Source organism: Calliopsis andreniformis, chromosome 2 (genome assembly GCF_051401765.1).
Source record: "Calliopsis andreniformis isolate RMS-2024a chromosome 2, iyCalAndr_principal, whole genome shotgun sequence".
Classification (NCBI taxonomy): Eukaryota; Metazoa; Arthropoda; class Insecta; order Hymenoptera; family Andrenidae; genus Calliopsis; species Calliopsis andreniformis.
Genome location: NC_135063.1, coordinates 3739687 through 3767321, shown reverse-complemented (window position 1 = coordinate 3767321; position 27635 = coordinate 3739687). Strand labels below are relative to the sequence as shown.

General features: G+C 45.2%; 1 protein-coding gene across 1 annotated transcript in view; it reads right to left on the bottom strand.

Moving 5' to 3' along the window:
* LOC143188201 (Krueppel-like factor 6) overlaps window positions 1-18579 on the bottom strand; it is a 252603-nt gene extending 234024 nt beyond the window's left edge. The window contains exon 1 of the mRNA XM_076392322.1: window positions 18347-18579. Coding sequence (XP_076248437.1) covers window positions 18347-18448 — 102 coding nt within the window. The 5' untranslated portion in view covers window positions 18449-18579. The remainder of the gene's footprint in view (window positions 1-18346) is intronic.
* Between the last annotated feature and the right edge of the window lie 9056 nt (window positions 18580-27635).

Below are 27635 nucleotides of genomic sequence, written 5' to 3'. Positions count from 1 at the left end.
TACCGGCATTAATTAGCTAATTGACCGAGGCGTACGGTTAATTAAGCTTCGACCGACTGCACCTCGGAGAATAATAGAAAGTGCAGTGATGCGTAGGAGTCGTCGGAGGCGCGAGAGACGCAAAAACGAGGGGAGTGTGGAAGGAAACAGAAGCTGGAGACATTGCACCGTTTCCAACAGAGCTCCACCGGCGTTCTCGCTGCAAAGTGGCGGGTATGAAGACAAAACGGAAGAAGAAACAGCGAGTAACGGGGGTTGAATAGGGTGAACCGAGCGAAGAGGTAAAGTGGACTCCTCTTGGACGAGAAAAGCGGAGAAATACAAGAAGAGAAGGAGAGAGGGAACTCAAGGAGCAACTGTGACGACGGTGGAGCGATACGGGTAGACGAGGAACGACGAAGAAAAGTATGAAGACCTGCTGCTGCTGCTGAAGGAGTCGTCGACTTACTCGAGATATTAATTTCTCGTTAAAACTTGCTCGTCGAGCAAAGACAAGCAGGCCACCGCGCCTCGAAATGGCACGGAACGGCGGTATGGGCGGAAAAGGGGGAAGGAAAAAAGGGTGCCACGGTGGAAGAGTGCCGTGGAGAATCTCGTTGCGCGTCTACGAGGCCAAGACTCTGAGTAGAACGACGATTTTCTTTCTAGCGACGGGCGAACAATTACGAGAACGTTAGACGGGACGTCCAGTCAGTCACCTGAGAGCACTTTATCATCGGACATCGTAATCCGGTACAGTGGATGAACAGTACGCTTCGTAATCTACTGATGCTGGATGATTTGCTTCGCTCTTGCCCCCGACACTCCCTTCGCCCTGTTTCACGGATCTCGCAGAGATATCGGTTCATTTGCATGCAACGCGGTTGTTTCGTTGGATGAACCACTGTTAACGTTGACGAGGGGACCACGCCAGGCGTTATGGACTGATTTCGACGGAAATGCGTTAGCGGATGGGGAAATCAAAAATAATGGACAACAGAAAATTCTATTCATTTCAAAATGTAACGCAACTCTCAAAATTATGGGATCATATCTCACTAGCATCTAAGTGCACTAAATTCAAGAGTCGTCGTATCTCGTATCGTATTAAGAATCTGTTGCCGAAATGTATTATAGCGACTGTAGAATCCAACAAACGGCTCAGTAATTGTATCATCGAGAACGATTTATCTCTCCGTGCGTAATCCTCAAACGGCGACATCTTGCAAAAACCATCACGCAACGCGCCAATAAAAGCAGACCGAGGTTCAATCGTAGAAAATACGACAACAGCCGCGGAGTATTCAATTTTCCTGCGACCATATCTGAAAGGAAGCAAGAACAGCGATCCATTTCACGAAGGATTTTTTTTATCGATCCCGAAAATACCGGCGGAGAGCTTAGGTTCCTCGAACAGCGCGTACGAGGGGGCCTTCTACTTGCCGTAAATTACGGCGGACCAGCGCGACGCGGACCGTATTATTTCACTTTGGTGACAAATTTCACGTGAAAAGGAGAAAGGACACGTGGGGGTAGGGACGAGGCCCGTGACAGAACCAGAGGACGTAACGCAGGGGGAGAAAATCGCGCGACGATAGAGGGAGTGAGCCAGAAAAGGGAGTGAAAAAGAACAAGAAGGAGAAAATGGGGAAAAAAAATGGCACGAAAGAGGGAAAGACACGGGGGAGGGAACGGGCGCAGACTGCGGAAGTACGGAAAACGACTGGCCTCTTTTTCCTCCATCCTGTTTGAATTACTATCATCCCGGCGAGCATTGTCTATTGTGGCGGAGAATTATTTTATTATCGCTCGGTCGGACGGTTCCGAATGCTCCGGTGGAAGGGGCGAGAGGGAGTAAGAGACGCGCCTAGGGGGTGGCGGCAGAGTCGGCGGCGATGGCGGGGGGTGACGGTGGTGCAGACGCGGAGGAACGACCGTGCAGCCTCCACGGTTCCGCGATTTATTGATCTCGCGAAAGAAAACGAGAGGACCGTCGAAAAACGCAGCCGCGACCACCGCCTGGGGAAAATGGAAAAATATCGGACGGAAGTAATGCCGTTGCCTCGCGCCGCTCGCGTAATTACCGCCCCCGTTTTTACGATCCTCCTGGCAATTTGTGCTGGGTATCGATGGCTGGAGTCATGGACCGCTGAATAAATATGAGAAACAACGCGTGTTGACGACGATGCTTAAAAGAAAATCATGATAACGGAGATGACTTGAACTTCGAATAAGGATGAAAAATGAGTCTTGAGCTCATCGGAAGAAAGGCATGACTGTATGTATTTGGATACAGAGTTTCATTCACGGAGTATTCGAATTCCACTACTTTTCTCCTATACTAATCAATTTACTCTTCGTCTGCTATCGGATCGTATGGTATGCGCGTAAATCAAGCAAGACATGCGCCAGCCCAATTGCTCCAAATCGCTCAAGGTAATTTGATCGTAATTTACGCAATTTATAACGAGGCGTAGATTACGATATCACGGCCAGGCATTCACTGGTCCCAGGACAGTGTCGATAGCACGACGGTCGGGAAGAGCGATGGAGAGCGGCGTAGCACGCGATCAGCCGGCGCGACAGCGAATTACCTGATAATAGGCCCGACCTAACGAGCCTATAGCGACCTTTTCGAATTAATTAATACCACGGATCGTCGACCGTGTACGCGCATGACGAGCATATACCGAAGTTGCAACTTCTACAATCAGTGCAACGTTGAATGCCAGCTTTCCATTGCTGTTCACGAGTTTCCTCTTCCGCCGACTCTCATTGAATGTTGCATTCGGAGTCTATTCAGACATCGTAAATAAAAGCATAAATAATAGGATCTACTTCTGAGGTTCCTACAGAAGATTGGAAAGCACGTGAATTTCTGTCCATGAAGGGTGACAACGTAGTCACGAGAAGATCGACATGTTACAACAAAAACATTTTGTTACGCCTGACGGTATCGATGTCGCACTTGTATCGAATTTCGTAAGGGACAGCGATACAACAAGCGGGTGTGCGCAACTCTTCGTGTTTCAAGCTCGGTATACGCGCGCCAAACTGAACGGTGGGCGCCTTCCCTCTCGTATTACAACTCTGTTTTGTAAACGAGCATAGTGGTATGGTACGAAGTTAGTCCCTGACTGAACGCAAGGTGTTTTAAAGGGCGATTGACGTAGACAATTACATATAATATCATTAGGTATCCATGTACGATTTCTCCTTTTTTCTATCTTCACTAAAGGAACATTTTCACGTTACGTTAAAAGTCGCAACTTTTGCTGTCCTAATATTGTACAACAATGTAATAGCATAATGTTTCACTGTACTGTCCCGTCTAATTTTCACGACGACATTATGACTTTTAGGTCGTGTCATGACCGTAAAAGTCGCGATTTACAGTCACGTAAAATCCTACTTTAAGTACAGTAATGCACGCTTAAATTCCAATACAGTTGGGATTCCACATTGTACCTAATTCTCGCGTAAATGGTCAATATTTTATTCCAGGAAACAACTCATATTCGAATAGGTGCTGGGTCATTGATATTTAGGCATATGAACTATCGAAACTGAAGCATGCAAGGCTATAGTTACAAGTAGCCATTAGCTATATGTATTAAAAGACCGTGTCGCAATCAAATTCATCCAAGCAACGAATGCATCAAATATCTGCGGTTGCAACGAGAGGGAAAAGTATGGATCCGCCGTGATGGTGGCCTCGTGATGCACGTCCTCGAGTGACTGAAAACGCGCGCACGTGTACTTGCTGGTGGCCGTAGTACTCGCGAGTTGTACACACGGCAGAGGGACGCGATCAATATCTCTTTTCCAACTTCTCGTTTCGATTCCAGCCGCTCTATCTGTCTCTGCAGCCGGCGGCGCGTCGCGTAGGGACGAGTGCGCGCGCGCACGCCGGCAAACTTTGCAAGTTTGCCCTATGCCCCATAACGACGCTGCAACTTCTGATGGGAAAAATCGATTCGATTGCAAGGAACGACGTCCGCCCTCGATAAAACGGATACTGCGTGGAACAGCCGCGTAACTAGTCGAGCGTCGAATGTAACGAGGGTGATCCTCGAGAGCTCGCGCGATATTCGATCGGTAATTCTGTTTCCTACCATTCGACGAAACGGGAAGAGGCGAGTAATCGAATGAAAATCGACGAGGGATTCGTACAAGCTGAAACTCGCGTTACGATTGGCTTCGCGTATCGCGCGAGTTGTAAATAACGTTCCCAAGTAGATCGGATATTGCCTCAGTACCGCCATCGTTCTGTTCAGCCACAGGGAAAGCGTCTCACTCGGAACAATAAATTTCCTCTTTTTTCCGTTTTTCGTCCTCTTTAACAGAATCGAACGTAAATGATTGCGCGGCTATTCTTTGACCGTGCCCACGCAGCGAGAAAGAAGTATACTGGGTGTTCCATAATAAATAATACACCTAAGATAACGATTTTCAGATACCTTTAGGAAGACAGACAGCTTAAAGTTTTAATATCTATCTTCCAAGCAATATCTGGCTAAGAAATTTCCACTTTATTTATCTGCAGGAGGGTCGTTGATCCCAGAAGCTATAGCTGTCTATAAAACGGTACACGAAATACAAGGAGTACTATTTGAAAGTGATATCTTAAATAGATATGACGTCAAGTGATTATTATTCATCCAAGTTTCGCCCAATTCGGTAAACGCTTATGAAGTATTAATAGAATCGGAGAAACTAAATTTATTCGCGAGACAAGTCACCGGCGCAACATCTAAACGGGAATGAGATTGTTGTTGAACGGCCCAACACGCTCCGAGTACTGGTCTCGTGGACGTAAGCCCACAATACTGTCCATCATCTCGCGTGACAAGAGAAATCATTTCTCTACACACGTACAATCGCGAGGCGAAACTGGTTACGCAGGATCGTTCCACGACATCGGGTTCGGCCGAATCGTACGGCATTAAGATCGTAGTAACAATGCCCTGAACAAGTATATTATTTGTACCGGTCGAACACGAGCAAATCAATGGTTCTCAAACCATGAGAAATAAAGATTTTAATTCTTTCCAAGAGAACGGATGGTGGAACTGAAACAATAACTCCATAAATTTTGAAGCGTTCACAATAGCCTCTCCAAAGTAGTCCATGGCTTCAGATACCTAAATGCGATGCATGTATTCCAAGGTTCAATCAGAATACTTCCGACTTTCACAATATTCCTTACACTTCCTTTTCTCTAAGAGTAAAAAGTTTATTCAGTCGCCAGCAATATTCCTTATCACTTCAATTAAGCACGATCACAAGCTCCATCGCGTTAGCTTATCGCGCGCGGATTGTGTAAGCATCGAATGCGTTTTCTTAACGATAACAGCCAAGACAAGACGCGCAGGGGAGATATCATCGTCAAGAAAAGCACGGGTACGAAAATAAAAAAAGGATCAGGCAATCCAACGTGATCGTAGACTCTCGAGAAGCGCTTGGCGTCATTGTTTATTAGCGAGATTTATAGGTCGCGCTACGCCCCGTAATAACACGTCACGCTGATTTATTCAGATTTCATTCATGAAATTACGCTTCCTCGGAGAGCATGTGTTCGCGTGTACGCGTGCAGCCGCTTCTTTGCCTCCGAGCCGAGGCGTCCAGCGTGTGCACGCACCGAGAGAACGACCGTCGATCGCTCGAAGCTCAATAACTTTCAAACGCAGGACAGCTTTCCAATCTAGCTCATTAACATCAATGATGCTCCGTTACAAGGCAGCCACGCTGCTTGAGAGGGCTCAGTGGCGCTCATGCGCCAGAGAATCGGGCCAACGAGCCGCGATATTACATGACGAGCACGAGATGCGAAATCGATCGGCTAGATCCAGTTTTTCCTCCTCGTCCACCTTTCCACGTAAACAGATCCCACTGATGACGCTGACCGCCGAGACGCGACGCAGTACTTGCAACTTCTTCGTATTTTGCGTTTTTTGTAATTTAGCACAGCCTTCTGATTCATATATAGGTCAGTACTGTTCAGAGCAGTTAAACTTGCACTTAAGACGATACAGGAGCAAGAGGGGTCCCTCGCTCATACGAAGTAACTCCGTCTTTCCTCATTAGTTGTGACCACTTCGGCCAGTATTACGCTTCGGTCAAAAGTATCATTTATGTCTCGTGAGAAGTTCCCTGAAATGCATTGCTTCTAAAGCGTTTTAGGGAACTTCTCAAGGGACACAAACCCTATTCATTCCGATCAATTAAACTCGCATACTTTCCAAATGCAAGTTTACCAGCGCTGAATAGTACGATCCTGGCTGGAAGGTATACATAGTGTATACTGTCATCTGATGTAGTTTATACTCAATGAACTCCGTAATAGTCCGTAACATGTACAGTGTTTGAAGCAGAAAGTAGAGGGATCTTGAAACGCGCGAGTGGCTCCTTGTTTAAAGGACTGAGCCTTGAACGTGTTAAGGTTAATGGATCGAGCAGCTCAAATTCAACGCAGATGAAAAACAAATTTATTAGCAATTAATTGCTGACGTATTCACGAGCAGCTACGGTATCGCGTTGTCGACGACAGCACGATGGGAACTTAAAAATGTGCCTGCGAATATTTGGACAAGCTTGAAATATGTACTCCAGGCAGGCTTTTCTCTGGAGCAATTTTTACACCAGCACCTAAAAAAGCAGCGTCGGGGTAGCGTATTGCTACCAGATGCTAGCCAAAACTCCTAATCTCTTCGAACTCCGAGAAGCGACAAAAATCTTCGCGTGGGTGAGATCAAGCTTACGCGCAAGAAATATTGCAAACCCATGCAAAAATAGGTTTCCAGATATTTTACTCAGTAGAGTAAAAACGCGAGAGGTTCACTGAAAACTTATCACGTTGCAGATATTTCTGACGCACTTGTACGTGAACGTGATAATTTTGCACTGTTCGTTGATAGGAGAACAAGTTTGCTTTATCGAAATCAGATAGCTGGGACATTCGAAGCACACACTTTACCTCCTTACTACATTTTCTCTGATTACCTACCTGAAAATGTTTTGAAAATTATCTCACTAGGTCAACAAAAAACCTAATACGATAACCGTATATTTTACTGGAAACTAAAAATTTGTATAACTACATTACTAATTGTTGGCTGTGTGAACCGCGTTGCACGAGGACCGAATTTGCACGCGAAATACGTGTTCGGGCATGGTGTAACGCCGATTCGCGTCGCGACGAGCAACCTTTATGTATTTACAGAGCTGAAACTCATTAACGCGTGTCTGCCAGTTGTTAACGGCACGGCTGGCTGGTTGAACGCGGCGTCGACTTATCGTTTCGCTTCCGGCCGTGAGAACACCGTTACGTTCTATACAGCTTAAGATGCCTAACGAGCCATCCACCTCCGTCTCTCGTGTTTGTCGTTCAGGATTTCTACGGCGATCCGCTTACCAGCCGATCGACAACGAAATTTCGTGAGTAAGATCGATGCAAATGTCGCTACGGGATCGGCTTAACCAGGAGGCAGAGAGATAAAACGGAGATAAGCGAAAGAGGGTGGGACGTGCAGAAAAATTGAGAAAGATACGGGAGAGAGCGAGAAGGAGAATGGAAGAGCGAGAAAGAGAGAGAGGGGGGAGAGGGAGAGAGGTAGGAGGATTTTAATTCCAGCAGCCGAGCAGAATTTGGTCCAATCGAAATATCGGTCCTCGCGACGCATCAATATTCATGATCTTCATATCGAGCTGAATCGAGTTTTGGATGGGTTATGTAACCGTAGTAAAAATAGCATCCGCGGAAATGAAGCGCTGATATCGAATCGCCTAAACGGTATCGATATCAGAAAGATCCTGTAGAAAAATTTCCCGTATAACTGTGACGGAAGATCTGTGAAATGACGAGAAATATTAAGCAACACAAGTTTGAAACCTAATGGGGTCTTTAAAAGATCTTTAAAACAGCTGACTCCGAAATTTAATCGCCAATGTACGTCTGACACACAGATAAATTTAGAATTCCACGATACCAGAATTTACACATTGATATATTTCATATTAGACCTTCCACTGTCTCATTTAAATGACATCCCAACGGAGACGATTACTAAATACTGAGTCATCAGCACGAATTAAATATCCTTATCGATTTAGGCATAGAATACCGGAATGCTTATCGGTGAATCATGAAAATCCGCGGCAAACGTACTACATAGTTGTGTAGACGAATCTATCAATCATAACGGTTACACGTACCACAGGGCCATCAATCAAAGCCTGCACAGTGTCGCGTGTTCCATTGGCGGTGGTCGCCTTCTATTCATATTTTCGTATCGACTTCGCGCGAAATTACTTCAAATTCACTTACCGAGATCGAAATTTTTCGGGAGCAAATTTGTTGCGAAATTGCGCGGTGTCCGTGATCGAGCTGAAAAGATATGGCCAGCTGAGATTCACAACGTGTCCGGCGAGCTTATTAAACAGATCCATTTAACCCGAACGGATCGGCGTTCAAGGGGCTAAAATTAGTGACAGCTTCAAGCCAGACCCTCGAAGCGAGGCTCAGCTTCCAGTCGGTAAAATGGGCGGCAGGAATGCAGGTGTTTCCTAACAGCGAATTTAAAACACGCTTACGTTTGTCCCCCATTTATCACTGCGACCAGGTATCCAATTAGTGTTCATGACATTAAACTCGAATCGAAAACGTGGCTTCGGATAAGAAAGGCCTATTGAGTCAACAAGTCTCGTAACATTTCTCTCTCGTATAAAAAATTGCTTTTAATAGCTGTAATAATGCCTATATTTATTATAGGCTGCCGATATGAAAATGAGATCGCCCAAAGGAGGGATGATAAGGGAAATCCTAAAAGGCGTACTCCGTGATAAATGGCGGATAGAAATAAAGTAACTGGAATGAGTTCCAGGATCGACCGTATTTCACGGGCTTCGAATTTTAATGTTTCCACGCGCAATTACGAGCGACGCGTTTAGAAACGCGGCCTAAAGACGCCACTCTAAAGTTAGACGAGTCGCTGTTCCCCGATTGCTAAGAATAACTTCACCGTGTCGTCCTGTAAACAAACAAAGACCATCTGACGTGCTCCGAAGTTGAACACGTTAGCTCGCATGTGTTCAGGCGATTACGTGTTAAGCCGCGGCAATTGTACGATTCTGTTCGATAAACGCGCCACCCCATTAACTCTTCTCTGCAGAAATTTCATTCCGACGCACGGAAATTGCGCGCCCGTACACTTCGCATTAGCGTCACCGAAATTTCTGATCCCATAATCCTGCTCCGAACGTGAATGGTAAATATTTAACTTGTAACATTTCCCATCCCATAGGATGAGAGGAGACCTTTTGTCCGTCATTCTGACAAAGTGCCCCTTAGAAAACACCATCTGTTACATTCCCCGAGACCAAAAATTAACGCGGACTAACTCTGTAAACAAGAAATTGTATTCCATCCCCTAAATTAGGCGCCTCCTCGTGTTTCCCCTTATAACTCCGAGCAACGTGCCACGGAATTACTAACAGAAGTACAAGTAATCTATTGAGTTGCGTACACTCTAACTTCCTTCGCGCCTTTACGTAATCGTTTGATTTCCAGATACCAAATTCGCGAAACGTATTATCGAACCGAAAGTCAATAGACTTTGATACGTAGGTTTTAATGAATTATCGCCTGTTTCCATCTGAAGAACGCAAGAGGTTAAATGTATATCTTTTAACAATTAGCGTAAGCCTCATTGCCCTTTACATTTATTTTGTAGAATTCAATTTATTGTACCCATTAAGTATAAAAACAAATTGAAAATGGAAGTCGACGAAGGAATAACCCCAGCAAACACGTTAAATATACTGAGTCATTTCTGGTCGAGAACTGACCCAGTTAACGGCTCAAGTATCGTTCAAAAAGGGAAAAGATTATCGTCGCGCGAAACCAGAATCGTGTCAGCTGAAAGTCGGATTCGTGTGCAAAGTGCCTGCGTTAAACTCGCGGTGTTTTCGCGCGCAATTCGCGCGTGACAGCTAACCAAGTAGCAACGTTATTCTAATAACGTTTACTTACAACACGAAATCCGATTCTACTTATTTAGACTACGTTTCTTAATCCGTACCACCGATGGAATTGCAACGAATTCGCAGTTCGAAGATCCGCGAAGGAGAAGACGAGGCCTTGGAGACAGCTCAACGTTTTCAAAAACAATTACTTCAACCTGAATTCGCGTTTCACGAGGTGCTCACGGTAATTGGCTCGAGACGGGACGTCTGCCTAGGAGCTTTATCGCTTCGAGTGTCGGAGTTGACGTAACTTTTCGAAAATTCTCGCGCACCATCGGTTACGAAGCGTTTTATCGGCACGCGTTTCCATTTCAGCTGGCTTTTAACGCGGCGATCGACCAGCGGTTTTCGCAGATTTAACTATCAGACAAAACATTGTAAAGTGACTCGATAACGATGAAAGTCCTGGACACAGATTGTCACGCACCACTGTTGCCTATCGTTCCACGCATAAGAGGAACGAGCGGGGGGCTTGGGACAATATAACAATAGGACGCGGTGAGACGGTGATCGTCGCTATCGCGCGAAACTGTATGGCTTTTCAGCGACGAGAGAAAACTTTTTCAGAGAGATTTTTTCCAGAAATCTCGCCAACCATTGGTCCCGCGCGATTAATAGCAACTGCGTCCGAGTTTCACGTTATCGATAGAAAAGAAGAGGCTACGTATCTACAAGCGCCGAGGGATTTCGATCTAAAAATACAAAGCTGGAAAGTAAAAGAAATCGCTTTAGTTGATGCGTTATCTTATCTAATCGCTTTGGAGACTCAACTTTAATTGATCGAAGCGGTAAATCATACTCGGCACTTTACTGGAATAACCGCTATTGCGCGAGTATCGAAAACTCAGCCGCTGAATAATTTTTCAGGGAATTAGTAGTATTACGAGAACGTGGAGCAATGGTACAATTCATCATTGCGTTATCGAAGACCATCTCATATGAGTTATCGTTATTTCGGGGAAGATTGATTGCATTTTCAAATTGACTTTTTCCTCGTTTCACTGAAACGTTGATACTGCACGTCTGAACGAGTACTTTGGCAAATTTTAATACAATTATATTTCCTTTTGCCGCAAATGTACGTGGCAATGTCGAGCAAAACGACCACAAAATTTGCCCGACCGATCAAACCGAACGGGGATCGAATGACGGATAAAAGGGGACGAGGAGAGAAAGCACCAATTTGTTTTTATCGGTCCTTTGTGCCTCTCTCTTCCGTCGATTTCGTCCCCCGTCCTCTTTTCTAGCCTCTGTCGCTTCGCTCGCAACTGCCCCGATAGAAGCGTACTCGCGCAAAGCGCGTTAATTCAAGCGAGACTATCTACGCAAATTTTCCTCTACCGATTGTGTCGCCGACAAAATGGTCGACTATTAACACTCGAAACGTGCCTCTGTTTGCTGCTTAATTAACTATTTTTATATCGACGCCTCGGCACAGAATGCAGATCGGCTGCTTAATGATCCATTGACTTAAGAACTAAATTCAATTTTCTTCAACACATTACCTTTGATGATCCTAAGTTCGACAACTACTAGGAGGAAACTCAAAAATGCTCAGTAACGACTCTCTTTTCGCAGAAACATATTTCATAGGTACATACTTGCTTATCCATCTAAAACTTGAGAAGTATTTCGTTCAGCTCTTGGTGTACATAAGGTAATGGGCTCGAAGAAGGAGCCAACGCCAAAGACACGTTATGCAAAGAGACAACATGCATCTGGGGTCAGAAAGACGAGTCGCAGAGTTTCCGAAGTCGCGGCCAACGTCCTTCTACGACGTCTAATCCTGCCACACGTGTGTCTCTGCCGACTGATTTGGTCGTTCGCGTCGCCTTTTTCTGTCGGCTTTCCCAACTGCGTTCGTCTCTTTCTCCATCCGCCACTCTCTTTTCCCGTAACGCGTATTTAACCGTACACCATCGTCACGGCTTCCTTTTCCCGCATTTCCTGTTTCCACCGCTTTAACAGTTGACCTCTCGCGGCCCGGATCGCCAGATTAAACGCGAACGAATCTCCTTCGTGTTCCTCTGCTCGTTCCGCCTCCCGGTTGCTCCCGGATATCGGCGCAACGCATCTAACTTCATACGAGCAGCAATAAGTTGCTGGGAATTGAGTTCGATTAACCTCCCGGCTGACCCACGATCAAATTTACCGGAACTACCTGGTCGAATTGATAAGTGCTCCGCGAGAGATCCACTGCTTGCGTACCGGAGCAGCGCGGAGAGATAACACGCCCAAGCGGTGTACGAGATTTACAACGTGTCATACGATTATATGCGTGCAGAGGAAATTTTTCATATTTCAAGCGAGAAAAGGATTACGTAACACACCTGGATTGACTGATATATCGTTGTTTTTGAGAAACGACTCGGTGAAGACGATATATCAGAAAACTGAACAAAAGGGAAACAGATTTATGTAAGTATATGGATATTTACAATGAACTTCTTGGCAGAGTCTTGAAGTTCAACACAGACATACGCTTGTAGCTACGATTGTTCTCTTAAAGAAAGAATAAAATAGCTGTAAACAACCCAGAAATCGAATTGATTCCACCAGGATTTCGAATATACGCGCGATTCACGCAGACAAGAGCACGTCGACCACGATGGGATCCAGGATTCATTTTGGCACGCGCCAGACATAAAACGCCGGCGTGCCGTCGTAGCGAGCAATTCAGAAATAAACTGCGTTCCCGGCCGAGACTCGGTTCGAAACGGAACACCACGGCTCCCCCTGAAACGGGAACGAGGGATAAGCGCGACTGCACGGTAACAACCGCGAGAACATCCTGCGTTCGAGGTTTTCACGGGACGCATCGATACTTCCCATGAGCCTCGGGAGAGCAGGACATTACGCTGAGAAAGTTCATTCGTAGAGGGTCGAGGAAGCTTGGCATCGAATTAAATCATTCGATTGATCGTACCTTTTTTATTTTTTATGCCATTTTCTGTACCACTGTTCATACTAGAAAGTGGTTGCACTAGAAAAGTTCATATTACTTTGCAAAATATACGTATATCAAGGCTAAGTTGTGCTTTAGCACATTCACAATTCATCAAAAACGTTTTAAGGTCGAGCCACATTATCGATACGCTCATACTGCTCATAATCTGTCCACGTTCCACTCTCCGTTCGATCAAGTATTATTTCACTGTTTTTGAATGGATCTACTTATGTATTCACATTATAAGTAGTGCTCCAATCTCGGTGAGCTCCAATTTCTAATGCTCCAAGAATTGAGCGTATCGATAGTGTGATTTGACCCTTATTCCTACACGTTTCACAAAAACGTTAGAAAAGAAAATACTATCATCAAGAAAATCTATACATTATTTTACCAGAAACTCACCAAAGAACAAATAAAAATATCAAGAACCCCAGTTAAGACTATCCTAACCGATATGTGGCTCAACTATGAACGTATTAGAGAGTAGTCATGCTCAAGCATCACCACCGATCATCAGCCACCGACCAAATTTCAAACATAGAAATTACAGGTTTAATACAGTAATTATATCTAAGAAATAACTCATAGTAGATAATTTGCAAGTAACATTATTATTTCTCAAATATACCACTTACTATATTGAACCTGTAGTTTGAGTTGTTTCTACGCTTGAAATTTAATCAGTGATCCCTAAACCTTGCTCAACTAATTCCAATGTCCCTTTCCTTAAAAGTTAACCAACTATGTCCATTATTAAAAACCGTATTGACTCTTCCTCACTTGTCCATAAAAAATGTCCTTTTTTGTGTTCTTAAACGTGTGTCGCGTGTCTCTAAATGTTCTTGTTATCCTCTTTTGAATCGCCCTGTACTCCTCGGGTGGATAGAGAAAAGAGCAAATCTCTGGACGGCTTTAAACGGCACACGACTCGGTGACTTGACCGATTGCCGGTGTACAGGGGGGTATCCTCCTCTGCCAGTGTCTCCTCTGTTCCGTTTCTCTTGTTGGCATTGGAATAAGAATATCCGGACGCACAAAGGCGTTTTGGGTGAATGGGCCTGACGTAACTCTTTTGTCTCGAGCACGGGCCGCTGGTACGCGACTCTGTCCCGTTCGTGTTCGTGTTCCAACCCTACCTGCCCCGTTTCCACCTCCGGCTCGCCCCCTCCCCGCGCGACTGCTGATGCTGCTGTGCCACCGATGCGCGCAATGGGACGAGAAACAATGGTTTCCCGGTACAATAGCTCGCAATGCGAGTGATGCGAAAGATGCCATTGTAGCCGTGGCTACGGAACGTGGCATTGTTAACCTTCGATGGCACAACCTCCTTTTTTAGCTACGCGACCCGATGCCGGTTTCTTCCAAGTCTCGTGTCACCGACGAAACTATCGCAATTTAGAACCTGCATGGATCACGCTATCATCCGCGTAGTCGTTCTTTCCAACGATTATATCTAGGTTAAGAATCCCCAGGTATAAAAGTTCCTCGACTTTAAATGAAAACAGTATCGTTCCGAATGCTCGCGTTGTACATACGATTACCCATAAATTTCCAAGCGGAATCATACATCCCCTATCCAATAATATTTCCCATTCTTGCGGCGCATCTATCAGCAAAAGATGGCTGCATCGAGTCACAGGGACGCTACGTGCATTTGCCGCGGAGTGGAGGAAACGCGATCGCGCAGAGTATTCAATCTCGCGCGCGTATCCGCGGTTATTTATGTGCTCGTCCATAAAATTCGTAGCCCGCGCGACGCGATGAGGGAAGAAACATCGCGCGCCCGGGTGAAAGTCGCGCGGAAAGAAACTCTCGCGAAATTTCGCGATAGATAAGCGACGCGAGCGTCTCGCCGGAGGTGGAGGGAACAGCATGGGGTGAGAGATTGCGTCGTCCGCGATACAAGCGCGACACGAGACGGGATTGTGAAACGTTCGTGTACCGATCCGCACGCCATAAAATATCGCGCGAGCCGAGTGTGTCGTAATACGCGACGTCAAGTGGAAGCGGCAACTCATGTATAAGGAGAGGAACAAAAATATCACCGATGCCGCTGCGAGTGTCACGAGCGTATAATTCATCCGTGGAAAACTTTTGCATCGGTACCGTCTACCCTCTCGTCGGGGGATCATTGAAGCTTTTACGCGAGTTTCACGCGTTAGTCGTAAAACGCAGAGCCGAAGCGCGAGCGACACAACATTGTCATAAGGGCGGTGATTTTGTGCGTACAGATCGGTAAACAAGCCCCTGGGGCGGGCACATGAAAAATTTCGAGCTGTCGGGACAGCTATCGGGTACCGCGACGACACGGCCAACTTGTCGGATTATCCCGATTAACTGGTATCGCGGAAATGAAAAAATAAAGAGCAATGCAGAACGAGATTTTATTTTCCTGTTACAGAGACGCGCGAAGCTCCGTTGTGTGAGTGAAAAATTCAATCGAAAATGGAACGGAGCCTGTTACTTTCCCCCTACAGCATGAAATTTTCATTTGCAAACGGTACGAGCGTGAAAATGTTGAAAGACCACTTTTCAAGGGTATTACTGAATTAACCGAATGGAAGGGTGCGCGATGGTGTCTAGATTTTTCTGCTATCCTCATTGTTATTGACAATATATAGAATATCGCGCTTTTAAGATGAAATCAATCAACATACTCTTAATTAATTAAGAAAAATAATTTCCATCAATTTATGGATTAGCGAGAAACAAATAAGGGAATCGACTCCATATTGCTCGAATAAGAACTGTCGTATATTACAGGCCTCTGGATCCGCTTAGCGTATTAGAAATGCATAATTCATCGAGCCTCGATAGCGTAGGACGCATTTCAGTAATTCCATCAGGTGTTAGATGAAAGGAAACTTCAGCAAGGTCGCCCGTCATCTTACACTCGTTATTTTCATCGCTTGCTTTTTCCTTGTTAGTTCATTATATTACGTGGTTCCCGGCAATTATACCCATTATTATCGCAATTATTCACGCTTGTAGAGCACTGTTCCCCGAACTGCTACTTATAGTATTTACACTTTACACATCACAAACAGATTCAATAGTAGATGTGTCCCAATTTGCATATAACATTCACTTGGAAAAATACTCTGTCATTCTTTCAAAATTAATTGCATGATAATTAGCAAAAACGTCGCTACTTATCGATTCAAGGTATAAACCCTTCAATAACATTTTAGTTTTTCTCGTGGAGAATCACGATAAATTTCTGTTAGCTTGGTTTTACGTAAACGGATGAAGAGAATGTTATACGATCTCCTTGTCGATGCAAGCTATCTAAATTGATTGATATTGGTTTTGTATTCAGAGTATAGGTAGTGCATCGTGCAGCGAAATTCGGAAACCATCCGAGTTGCGACGGTTTTGACGGCAACACGCGTCAAACGATCGTTTCGTCGCCAACGGCGATAATTGCTGGCGAAACGGGATCGTGTAAAGTTCAGAATAGAAGAATATACAGCGATGCACCTGTCGAATCGCATTATCGGTCACGCGACCAACGTTGTCGCGCTGCCGATGTGACCTAACCATCTGTTCGCCTATCGGATATCACCCTGTCGATGTGCATTATCGTATAACTTACGGAGCAGTATGCAATGTACGGGCAAAATAGTGTCCTAACTGTATACGCACGATGCACTTTAGAAGAGCGTGATTGATCTTTCTACCTATACATGCTAAGAAAATTAGAAGCGTACTATTGTTTTTATCCATATAATCCAAAATAGCCAGGTCAAATATAAAGTGCTCCAAAACTGTAAAAAAGTATTATATGAAAAGGTTCGACTAGAAATCTCGATTATTTTCGTCGAATTTAACTTCAATAGGGAAGCAAATGAAATCACGAGTGAAAGGAACGATGTAGACTAATGTAATAAGAAAGATCGCAATTGACAGCGACAAGAGGCGCGATTCAAGCGTTTTAAAAGCAAAGCGATATCGTCTAGCGAAGCCATCGCGGTGTATTTCTTAGCTCATAATAAAAACACTCGATCGTGCAGGTAATTAACGAGAAAGAGGAGAAAGCGGCTAAAGTGTCGAACGGTTTTCTCATTGGAAACCCTTCGAGATGTTCAATTAGGCACAGTGCCAAACTGAACCGAACCCAACAATGTTGCGCAGGTCAAATGTCGAATACATGACCGACAAACCAATATTTCGTCGCCATAAATTTTTATCTCGATCTCTGACGAGCAGATATGCCATCGGTAATTAAAAGAGGTTATTAAAAAACGTTTCACATGAATGGAAGATACAATCTACCCATAAAAAGTCCATTAAAATGGAATTTTCGATAATTTTACGACATTTAGAAACGTCTCTCTAATTACATTCCTTTTCTTTTAAATATATTGCATGTTTTATGGCGGAAAATGTCGTCATAATTTTTTCTAACCATTGTAATATTAGATAATGTTTTTGCAAATAACTCGACTTTTCTCTCCACTTGAATTTTGTACCTTTCAGTGGCGGCATACTTTCTAATCAATTTACTATTTATATTTTATTATACATCGAGTGACATTCTTTCTTCGAAGAAAATCAATATTTTAGAAAATGAAAATGACTATAGGTTTTAGAGTAATCTATACCTACTGATTTTTAGAAATTCTTTGCTGCAAAAATTGAATTCAACGCAGAAGAAAAAAATGCAAGTTTAGATAAACCGTTAAAAGGAAGCGCTTCAACAAATAATACGCTGTGCAACCAGTGACGTCACTCGAGCCATTTTAACGAAGCGAGGAAACTGTTGTACTCCAGCTGAGATATTGAATGGGGAACAAGTATCGTCCCTCTTGCCCTCCCAGACCACCAGGAAGGTCATTGCACACTCGTAAACAAACAGGACGCGCCGTCTATAGTACGCTCGGCCGCGTCACTGGGCAAACGCACCGATCTAATACCTTGCTCCAAGGTCACCCCCCGTAGTCATAATATAATCCACTGCCTACCGATAATCGATTTAAATGTATCACACCCAAAAAAGGGTGACAAACACCTAATCTATTCTGATTGATAAATGAACCTAACATTTTTCTCACGTATCCTTCTCTATGAAAAAGTTCCAATAGTAACCTCGATGCCAAAAACACCTTGTCGAAACTCTCATTTCTTTCGTATACCCGGAATAATCCGCGTGTGAACACGCATCAATTTTCCTTTTGCGCGCCACTGAACTTAGCGATGCGATTGCTACATAGACGGTTAGAAATTCAAATATGGCGGTCGAGGTTACGCTGGAATGCGATTCGCGGTCGAAATTCAGCGCTTTAACTTGCCCCGCTGAGCGCGCCTGATACGTTTCTCTCTCCCGAATGCCTGGAGAGAGAAAACTGACGTCTTAACGCAACTACTAGAGCATAACAGACAACTGTCACTTACCTGTTGCCAATGATCCTCAAGCGACGGCTGGGCCGAAAAGTATCCGGTGTCGTGTATGTCCTGCAACTCCCTAAATATGTTCCCACTCGGCAGGATATCCATGGTTACGGCGGTTGATCCGTTCGTAACTGGTGAACTCGGCACAAAACGACGTCGAACCAAATATATATATATACGTATTTATATTTATATATATATATTTCTCTATTATATAATAAACCAACAAGAGGAACTAGAGAACCAACAAACAAAACCGTAGGAAAATGTGCGCGGGCGCGCTCGTTGGTGTACTTTCTTTTTCGACTGCGTGTGTCTACTCTGTACGTGCGTGTGGACACGAAGGAGAGAGACTTAAATGGTAAGGCAGCGCGATCACTAACTGCACGCCGATACGCGGATCGAGGATCTAACGCATGCACGTACACGCAGCAGGTAGCGGCACGCACACGTGCTTATCATCGAAGAGGAGCACCGAGACCACGGTCGCGACGTCACCGTGGCGGGATGACCGACAGAGACCGATGAAGAACGAGATGGGACGATTCTGTGCGAACGGGACGCGAGGGAGCCGGCTAACCGCTTCCTTTTTCCGCGCGCACAAACACCACCAACTAACGACGTAACCGTTGCCTTCGAACTCGTAAGAGAGCGAATCTATCTCTCTCCCTCTCCTCTTCTCTCCTATTCTCCCCTTCTATCTTCTCTCACCCTCTCTCTGCTCCGTAGCGTTACCGGCGTTTTACTGTTGCTGCCACCCCGGCGTTGGCTCCGAGATCGCGGTCGAAAAACACGCGGCCACTGCACGACACGTCAGACGTATCACGGCCGAGGGAAATTCACTGCGACGCCGCTGCTCGCACGGCTCGACGCTCTGTCTGTTCTCGATAGCGTCGCGTACAGCACGAGACACGCGCGACAGCATCCATCATACGTGGGAACGGTGACAGCCGACCGTCCCAGTAGCCACTGAACACGAAACGTCAAAACGCCGCCACGAGTCGCGACCTGTTATCTGTTCGATTCATCCGGCTTCTCCTTCTCTCTCCCTATCGGTCCCTGCCTCCGTGCGCCCTCGATCCCCGAAACTTCACTCTGTTATTACACCGACACGACGGACGAGCAGGTTATCACCGTACCAATCCATCGAATCCTCACTCCGTCTCACGTTCGTTCGCTCTCCCGGGTGCTTGTGTATATTCACTGTCGAGAGAAACACACGCGGTCCCGACCGTCACTTGTTACCGGCTTCTCGACCTTAGCACACCGCCGGTACGTGGCGTCGCGTCACCGTTTTGATCGCGTCGGTTACCACTGCGTGACAGAGATACGCGTCGCAGGGGGGTGAACGACGAAGAAACACCTACGAGATATTCGACACTTCGCAGGGAGCCGACGGTATCCCCGACCGCTAATACGCTACAGACTCTTCCGCGCGAGCGCCGAAGAGTGACTGACGTTCCCTTGCCATAACTGTACGCGAGAAGGGCCGAGCTCGGCCGAGGAGTACCGAGCTCGCGCTCGCTGCCGGCGACGCTTCATCGTGGCCGGCGGCCGCTTCGCGTCGTGGCAGCACTGCTCGGTGGCGTCGCGACGCCGCTCCCCCTGCCCCCACTGTTCCCCGTGTCTGTTCCTTCTCGATTCTCGCTTCTCTCGCGTGCCATTCTCCTTTGCGAGATATCCTTGGACGCAAGCGAAAAGAATTATCGTACGGTCGCGAAAAGCTTCTTTCGGGAACCTCCTTGCATGCAGTAATGGGAGATCGACGAGTATAGGGTATCGTTTCTCGTGGCAATTTTTCCTTGCGACGAAGCGCTGGCTTCTTTTGGTGCATGTATGCGCGAAATGTGTGGTGGTTAAAAGGTTGTATAAAACATAAATGGGAAGAAAAATAGGTGTCTTATGTAATTTTAACAGCTCCAATGAATTTTACTGTTATGATGCTTTATGCGGTGTTCAAATTTTTTATGTTGTAAGTTCACTCTTTATTTTAAATGTAGCTGCACTAAGAGAAGTTTACGTAAGTCGTTGAGGAATCAAAAGAGAGAGTAGTATTCTGTAAAACAGGGAACTTTCGAAGACGAAGAAATAAACAAAGTACATATATCCAGGACTGCTTTTTAAAATACATATCACACAGTGGGATATTTAAGCGTTACAGTTTCGTGTGACACATGTACACATTTGTGTCAAAGACATAATCGTGTAAAACCAATTATAATGGTATCTCCACTATCTACAACAAAAAATACCTGAACCTTAAACGTGACAGCACGTCATTGAAATCAATACGTAGACAAAGACAAGACTAAATGCTTCAGATTAAAATTGTGAAAGAAATTGTCGTCACGCATGAATGCCACCTTACGAGTAGACACGGTACACACAAACAACAAAACAGTTCCTATAAACACGCCTCTTACTCAATCTCATTTCCGAGTACTATAAACACGTTGTTTCACTCGAGTGTTTACAAATAACAGGTTAGTATCTTACGCTATGACATGAATGACTACCTCACAGAAACATTGTCTTTATATTTTACGTTTACGTGACGTCAAGGTTGCATACAGCCATTAGTGACTATTGGGAACAGTTACACTAAAATCGGAAATATGTTAATCGTTCGTATCTTCTCACTTTCAAGCCACAAGCTGTAATCGCGTGTGATACATCCTATTATTGTACACGTATATGTACTTCAGTTTCTCAAAAACATCCAAAGTTATTTCGCCCGCGTGTGCAAGCATTCGTAAACAATCCTGAAACGTAATCGCTTCAGAGACCTCGTTTGCCATAACTTCTCGCGCTTGTTCCGTACGTTTTTCAAGCGCGACGTCGAACGCAGACAAAGAATTATTTGCAAATGAATAATCGCCGGTGAGTCAACGGAGTGTGCTCCGCACTGCAGGAGCGTAGAGCAACAAGGAGATGTGTCGCTACATGCGAACGTGATTCATGGATTCTGCGCGTTCGTTAAAAGCCGTTGTGCGGAGACGTTAGTACAGCACTCGGGAATGCCAGATTAGATACGTAAGTAGCATTTATGGCGAATGGAATTAGAAGACCGGGCACCACTTATCAAGCCCTGCACCTCGTTTCCGTTCAAGCTATCGTGGTCCAGCTATCGCCTCCGGGCTACAGGGAAGTCCACCACCAGCGGCCCCTAAGCGTTACTTTTTATCGACTCGCGTGTCTGTAATGAAATATTTTCGAGAACCTGCGTGAGGCTCGTTGGCACCCGATGCATTTTCAGCAAGGTTGGACTCGACAAGAGAAATATCGAATGGGCTAAGTGGAAGCGGAGTGCTTTCGGAGTACATCCATATCAGTCGATCGTGGAAAGTAATCGTCTTGACTTTCAAATGTTGCTAATACGCTCCTGATGAATTTCCGGCACGCCACGTCGAGACCTGACCTCTCGTAACCTCTCAACTCCGCTCCCTCGAATACATTCGGTTCTCAGTGGGTTAAGACGCCAGGCACCATAAATATGGTGGTTGTTGTTGGATCCAAGCCCAACCCCTCGAAAGCTTTCTTGTACCGAGATACATAGGATCGTCGATTTTCGCCGTTAGCCGCGGAGCGGACCGACAGAATGTTTGTTAGTCTGAGGAAATAGTTGTACAGTGAACACAGACTCGTATAAAACGATTGCTCCCCCCGTTTCGCCCCTCGTTAATCCATTCTCCATGCATGTTCCTCCTATTTCCCGTGTGTCTCCTCGGGAAATTCGGGACGAAATTTCTCACGAATGATGCTCGAACACGCGTCGATGAATCGAATATTGTCTTCGGCGCGTCGTCTCACTTTTTGGCACGAGAACACAAAGGAAAAGAAAACAGTATCTGGTCCAGGAGATTCGGGAGACGACTCTCCATCGTTCGCTTCCGATAATATCTCCCACGGATTCTCGTGACGACTGTTAACCCCTTTAGCGTCGTTTTGTCAGCCCCCTTTATTCGTATTGCCACGTTCCCGCTGGTTACGTGTATTTTTGGTCAGCGAGTCCGTTACTGTTGGAAAGGTTATCCTCGAGTACAATGACCCGATCGTTAACCCTCTTTCGGCTGTCTGCCCTCACTGGGGTGCGATATCCGAAGATGTCGCGAAATTCTGTGTCCTGGTTCGCTGCGTTATCTTTGCGCCGGATGTAAAAAGAAAGAAACGATGACAACAGTACTGTGCTTTGATTCGTATTTTTATTTTTATGCGTCGCTACAAACTGTTAGATAATCACTTGTTCAAAATAGTTTGAATAAAAAAACTTCACTTCTGCATAATATGCTCCACTTTATATAAAAGAGTAAACATGTAACAGGAAATCGCGTCAGGTATCAACATAAGAGATTAATTAGCCATTACGTTGGTCGACTCCAGTCAGGTCGTAATTATCCCGCAGTGAATTTCGTCTCAAGTGTGTCCCAACATACGCTTCTGCACGATACGTTCCAAGGTGAACCGTGATCGCCAGCATCGTTTGTGTTTTCTTTGCTCGCTCACGATTTTCATGATCGTGCTCGGTACGCAAGAAACACCGTAAGGGTGACGTAACACGCGTTGCATAATGCCACAGCAAAGGCTGCAGTACGCGCGTATAGTCGCAACTATTCGTGTCAACTGTTATTCTTCGAACGACCCTCGTCGCTGGTCAGGCTTTGCGCACTCGCATCCTTGAAGCTGGAATTTATGGGACGAGGACTTACGGCCGCTACTAGCGCTAACGATCTCTTTTGGCCTGCCGCTTCGGGTTCATTGGACAACAAAGGACTCGCGAGGCGTCTCACTCGCGGCTCGCATCTGCCGATTCGATGGACGGTTTCGGTTCGTGCATGCTGAGACACGGCGAACACCGTAAATCACGCTCGTGCCACGAATACCGCGAGCGTCGAAATAAATTTTCGCGGGCGCTTTCGAAACACGACGGAACGGGAAAGTCCGCTTACTAATGAGCGACCACGCGTGCACACGAAAGCCACTCGTACTCAGTGGCGCTTGATATCGTATTTAGTTCTCGTGTAACGGTGTATTTGACTTGACGGAACTTTCGACGGGAACCACGTCTGCACTCCCAAACAAGAGTCTGCGTATTTATCGCGACTCGAGATACCGACGCGTCTAGTTTCGAAATCCGGCGCGTTAAATTCTGTAGCTTCCACTCACGTCGAGGAAATTCTCAAGGGGAAATAAGGTTGCTTCTACTCGTGCTCGTTTTAAAGAATATCTAAGGGCGAGGAATTTTTATTGTTATGGAGGAAGATTATTGACAAAGTTTTATGGTAAGAGGCAAGCTGCGTATGGGAAGCTACGTTATAGTGCCATAGAAACGACCCCTATGATCGTATATTAGCTTGTTTAACTAGGACAAAGACGACGATTTAAAGAACCTTCTCCGTTAGTAGCCGCGTGGAAATCGTTCATATACGGGTTTGAAGTTTGAACAAAAGAAACTGTACTTCTGAGCAGCGAGTTGTCGCTTTAATTCGTCCTGACTGATCGACTCTAACGTGCTTGCATATTCACCGTCGACTTAATGGTCGACTACGGAAGAATCGAATTTTCGCTTTCAGTAGTTACCACACGTGCAAAATCGACTGGTTAACCGCGATTTCATGTCACTTCTCGAGAGCGCGCTTCCTGTTCCCGTGACTTTGCCCTGGTGGTCCATTAAAGCCCGTGGAAGCGAGCTGGTCGTCGTGAACCGCAAAATTATACTAACTGGGACAGGATGCTTTCAACTTCGATTGTGCTACGCAGAACGAGAGACTTATTGGAATTAGAAGTTGTGAGTGAATGACAATAGAAAGTAATGGAAAAGGTTTATATTAATCATGGTGTAATAATTTCTTCAATTTTACGAGCATATAAAATTATAAGCTGAAAATGTTGTATAGTCTGATGTTAATTTTTTATGGTGCGGTTAAGTAGTGTGAAGATTATACAGTCGTTGACTACAAAGATAAGTACCAGGAAAATATTAACGCGAGCAGGAAGTACGAGTAATTTGAATTTTAAGTTAGATTTAACGTAGCCAGTTATTTTAAATATTTAATAGCACCGTTTATCTTAATCAAGGAACATGAAATCTAGGGCATTATGAAGCTTAAAGCAGTGCAAGCACCCCGCGAAACTTTAATTCCCAATGTCTGTTATTTAAAATTTACAAAGCATTCCCGAAGCGCCAGCTGTTAACGGCGACATTGAATTCCGTTTCGCGAAACGTCGCTTTAATAATTAAAAACTTAATCTAGTTTAATTGCCTTAATAAGTTTCACCCGTAAAAAAACCCCCTTTATGCATAACGAACAACCCTGTCCTTTGCATAACCCACGACAAATTTCCTATCTCGGTGGGTCCCCTCTTTTTAGGGGTCGGGAGATTTCACCGTCACAAAAAAGCATCCCTCCGTAATCCCTGCACCTGATAACCTGGCGCAGGTTAAAGTCGAATTAAAATCACTGACGTGAAATCACTGGTGCCGAGGATTTATCCCCGTCTACCCTCGACCTTTCCGGGTTGTTCGACCTTTGAAATTTGTCTCCATTGAAATCAGGTAACATTTGTCACTTCAACTATACACGATCGTGGATGCCACTGAAAATAGCCTCGAGACCAGTAGCATTCTCAATTAATTAGCGTCAAGAAAAAAATGAAAGATAGAGAATTGACAGTTACTCTTTTTAGGGAATAAGATATGCTAAAATATATCAAGAAAGTAAAATACTTTAAAATAAATGAAGAGTATTACGTGAATGTCTATTGAGTGCGCAATTTAGAAGAATATTACCAGCATTAACACACCAAAACGTTATAATAAACGTAATTTTATAGTTAGGTGTGGATTATAGCATTTGGTTAGAATAACGTGAAAAACGAGGAGTGTCCATTTTCGTGCGTGCTTGCGTGCATGTGTGTGTGCATGTGCGTGTGTGTATGCGTTAATACGAAGATATGGACTTCGCGCAATATATCAGCAATATTCCTAGCCTCGAACCTTATCCTCTTTATTCGAGTGGTGGCACGCGTAGGTACACACTTCGCCTACCGCAAAAGCGCTCGTCACACGGAACGTGCTCAGTTTTCTACCGGCATCACACCCACATCGTTCCAGGATCATTCATCCCTGCAGCTGAAAGTTAAATCCAAGGCAAACAGTCCTTGGAAAAGTCCGGAATCTGATTGATAGCGACTGCCTCTGCTCCCTTGTTTTTCTTCTCATCCCTGTCGGGTCGTATCGTAACATTTTTTTCGCGAATATATAGGTTGTTAACTCACACGCGACTATCCTTTCTGTTTGATCATTGGACACAAGTTCAACAATAAAAAAATTCAAACGTTGTACCCAATATCTCCCCAAGCCCGTATCAATTTTCATTCGCCTCTTGGCCATAGAAAACCCACGATGTTGGCAAGACAGTTTGGAATAGTTTCGTATAAAAATCTCTCATTCCTCCTTTTTTTCTTCGCTCCTCGATCTACGAGCATACTTCCCTGAATACCTCGAAGGTATCTCTCCGAAAAACTCGCTGGAGAAGTATGCGCATTTAAATATCTCGGGAATTAATTTCTCGAATACCATCCGAGAATGGAGTCGTTCGTATTTTAAACCGTTTTTGTCAGACCACTCGACACGACCAGGAGAACGTTGTGCCAAGGTTTCTTTCCTTTAACAGAGGAAACGGTTACGAAAATTTGGAAGCAGCCGCGTGGGAGGAGGAGGATAAGGGTATCTCGCAAAGCCAAGAAGAATCCTTTATCTCAACTCGTAAAGACGAGTGGCGAACCTGGAAAGCGGAGGCGGGTGAGGGGGTTGAAAAGGAGAGCGCGCGGCACGAAATTTCACTTAGGCTCTTGTCAGGGGTGACTTGCAGTCGGGGGTGAGTCACGACGAATATCCCTTGTACAGTATCGAAACAAGTCCCGTTAGACGTGCGTCGTGCTTCTCTCTGTATATATTACGACGATCTGCCAAGACCAGAGGTCGGTCTGGCGGATCCCTTTTCACGGTTAAAAAACCTACGCACAAAAAACCACGCTTTAATGGATGAAACGAGTTTCCAGCCACACGGAGCAATATTGCTTCGGTCTTATTTTTCGTCCTCAACCCCTGCCGTTGCTCAAGATCCCCCTCGTCCCGGAAATTCTCTTAGGTCTAAGTTAGAACAACACTGATTACGCTGCGCATCCCTTTTACTTATCGCGTTTCAGACACCTATCTCCCCGAGATCCCAACCTTCTGTGTTTTATCCTCCCAACGTGCGATCGAGACGAGCACAGTCTGTTGGGGGGAAAAAATACAAGGAAGGTAGAGTCTAACCTCATTTAGTCGCGAAATAGGCACTCCATGGACAGTGATTGAACGACACTTAGAGGGCGACGAAGGAAACGCTGAATAACAGGTCTTCTACGGAAACCCCGGTTTCCTCCTTGGGGACGCTTGGGAACACATTGGTCGCAGTTGTGCCCTCGTTGGCTGCGTTCGTACTCCATGTATCGCTCTTGATCCGTTACACGGAACACGCCGCCGAGTCGTAGAAATTACGTTGCCTTCGATGCGCATTATGTAAATGGTAGGGTCGTAAATGCAGGGAGGAAACGAAGAACGAATCTAGCGGCAACATCGGTTACAATAGAATGACGTTACATCTCGTGGCGTGACTCTCTCGTTTGCCGACACTCGGTTGCAAGAGGATCGACTTAACGATCGGGACGGCTGATTCGAAGATGATTCATCGATCGTTCGTAACACGTGAATGCTGATCGAGCATCTTCTGGAGGCAACTTGGCTTAAGTTATTTGAATGTCTGAACGTGATCCTTCGGTGAGTCACGTTTCAGCGTATATACATGATAATCTCGAATTTATTGCGTAATATAGTTGAATATTATCTGCAAACTTCTTAAACCATTCTCCATGAATATTTTTTATGGTTGCCATTACTGCAAATATAGATACTGCATTTTCATTGGTCTAGAATCTAGGGACACATCCTATTAGTGTATAACCGCGCAGAGAGCGGAAGGTAACAAAAAAGAAATAATGGAAAACTAGATAAAGGAAATTTTTACCGGCGGCCGGAAGAAGTGGACCACAAACGGAGTTCGAAAGAGTCAAACTTTATCGCCACTAAAAGCAGAGAAGGAGAATCGAGGAGAAAAGCAGAGAACGGGGGATTCGTTTTGGCCCTTGGAACCGTCTCTCTGTTCCAATTATCGCGGTTTTTCGTTGACCAACCGAGCTTACTCACCGACGCGATTTGACCTTTTCCGTTTCCGGTTAACCGCACGGCAGA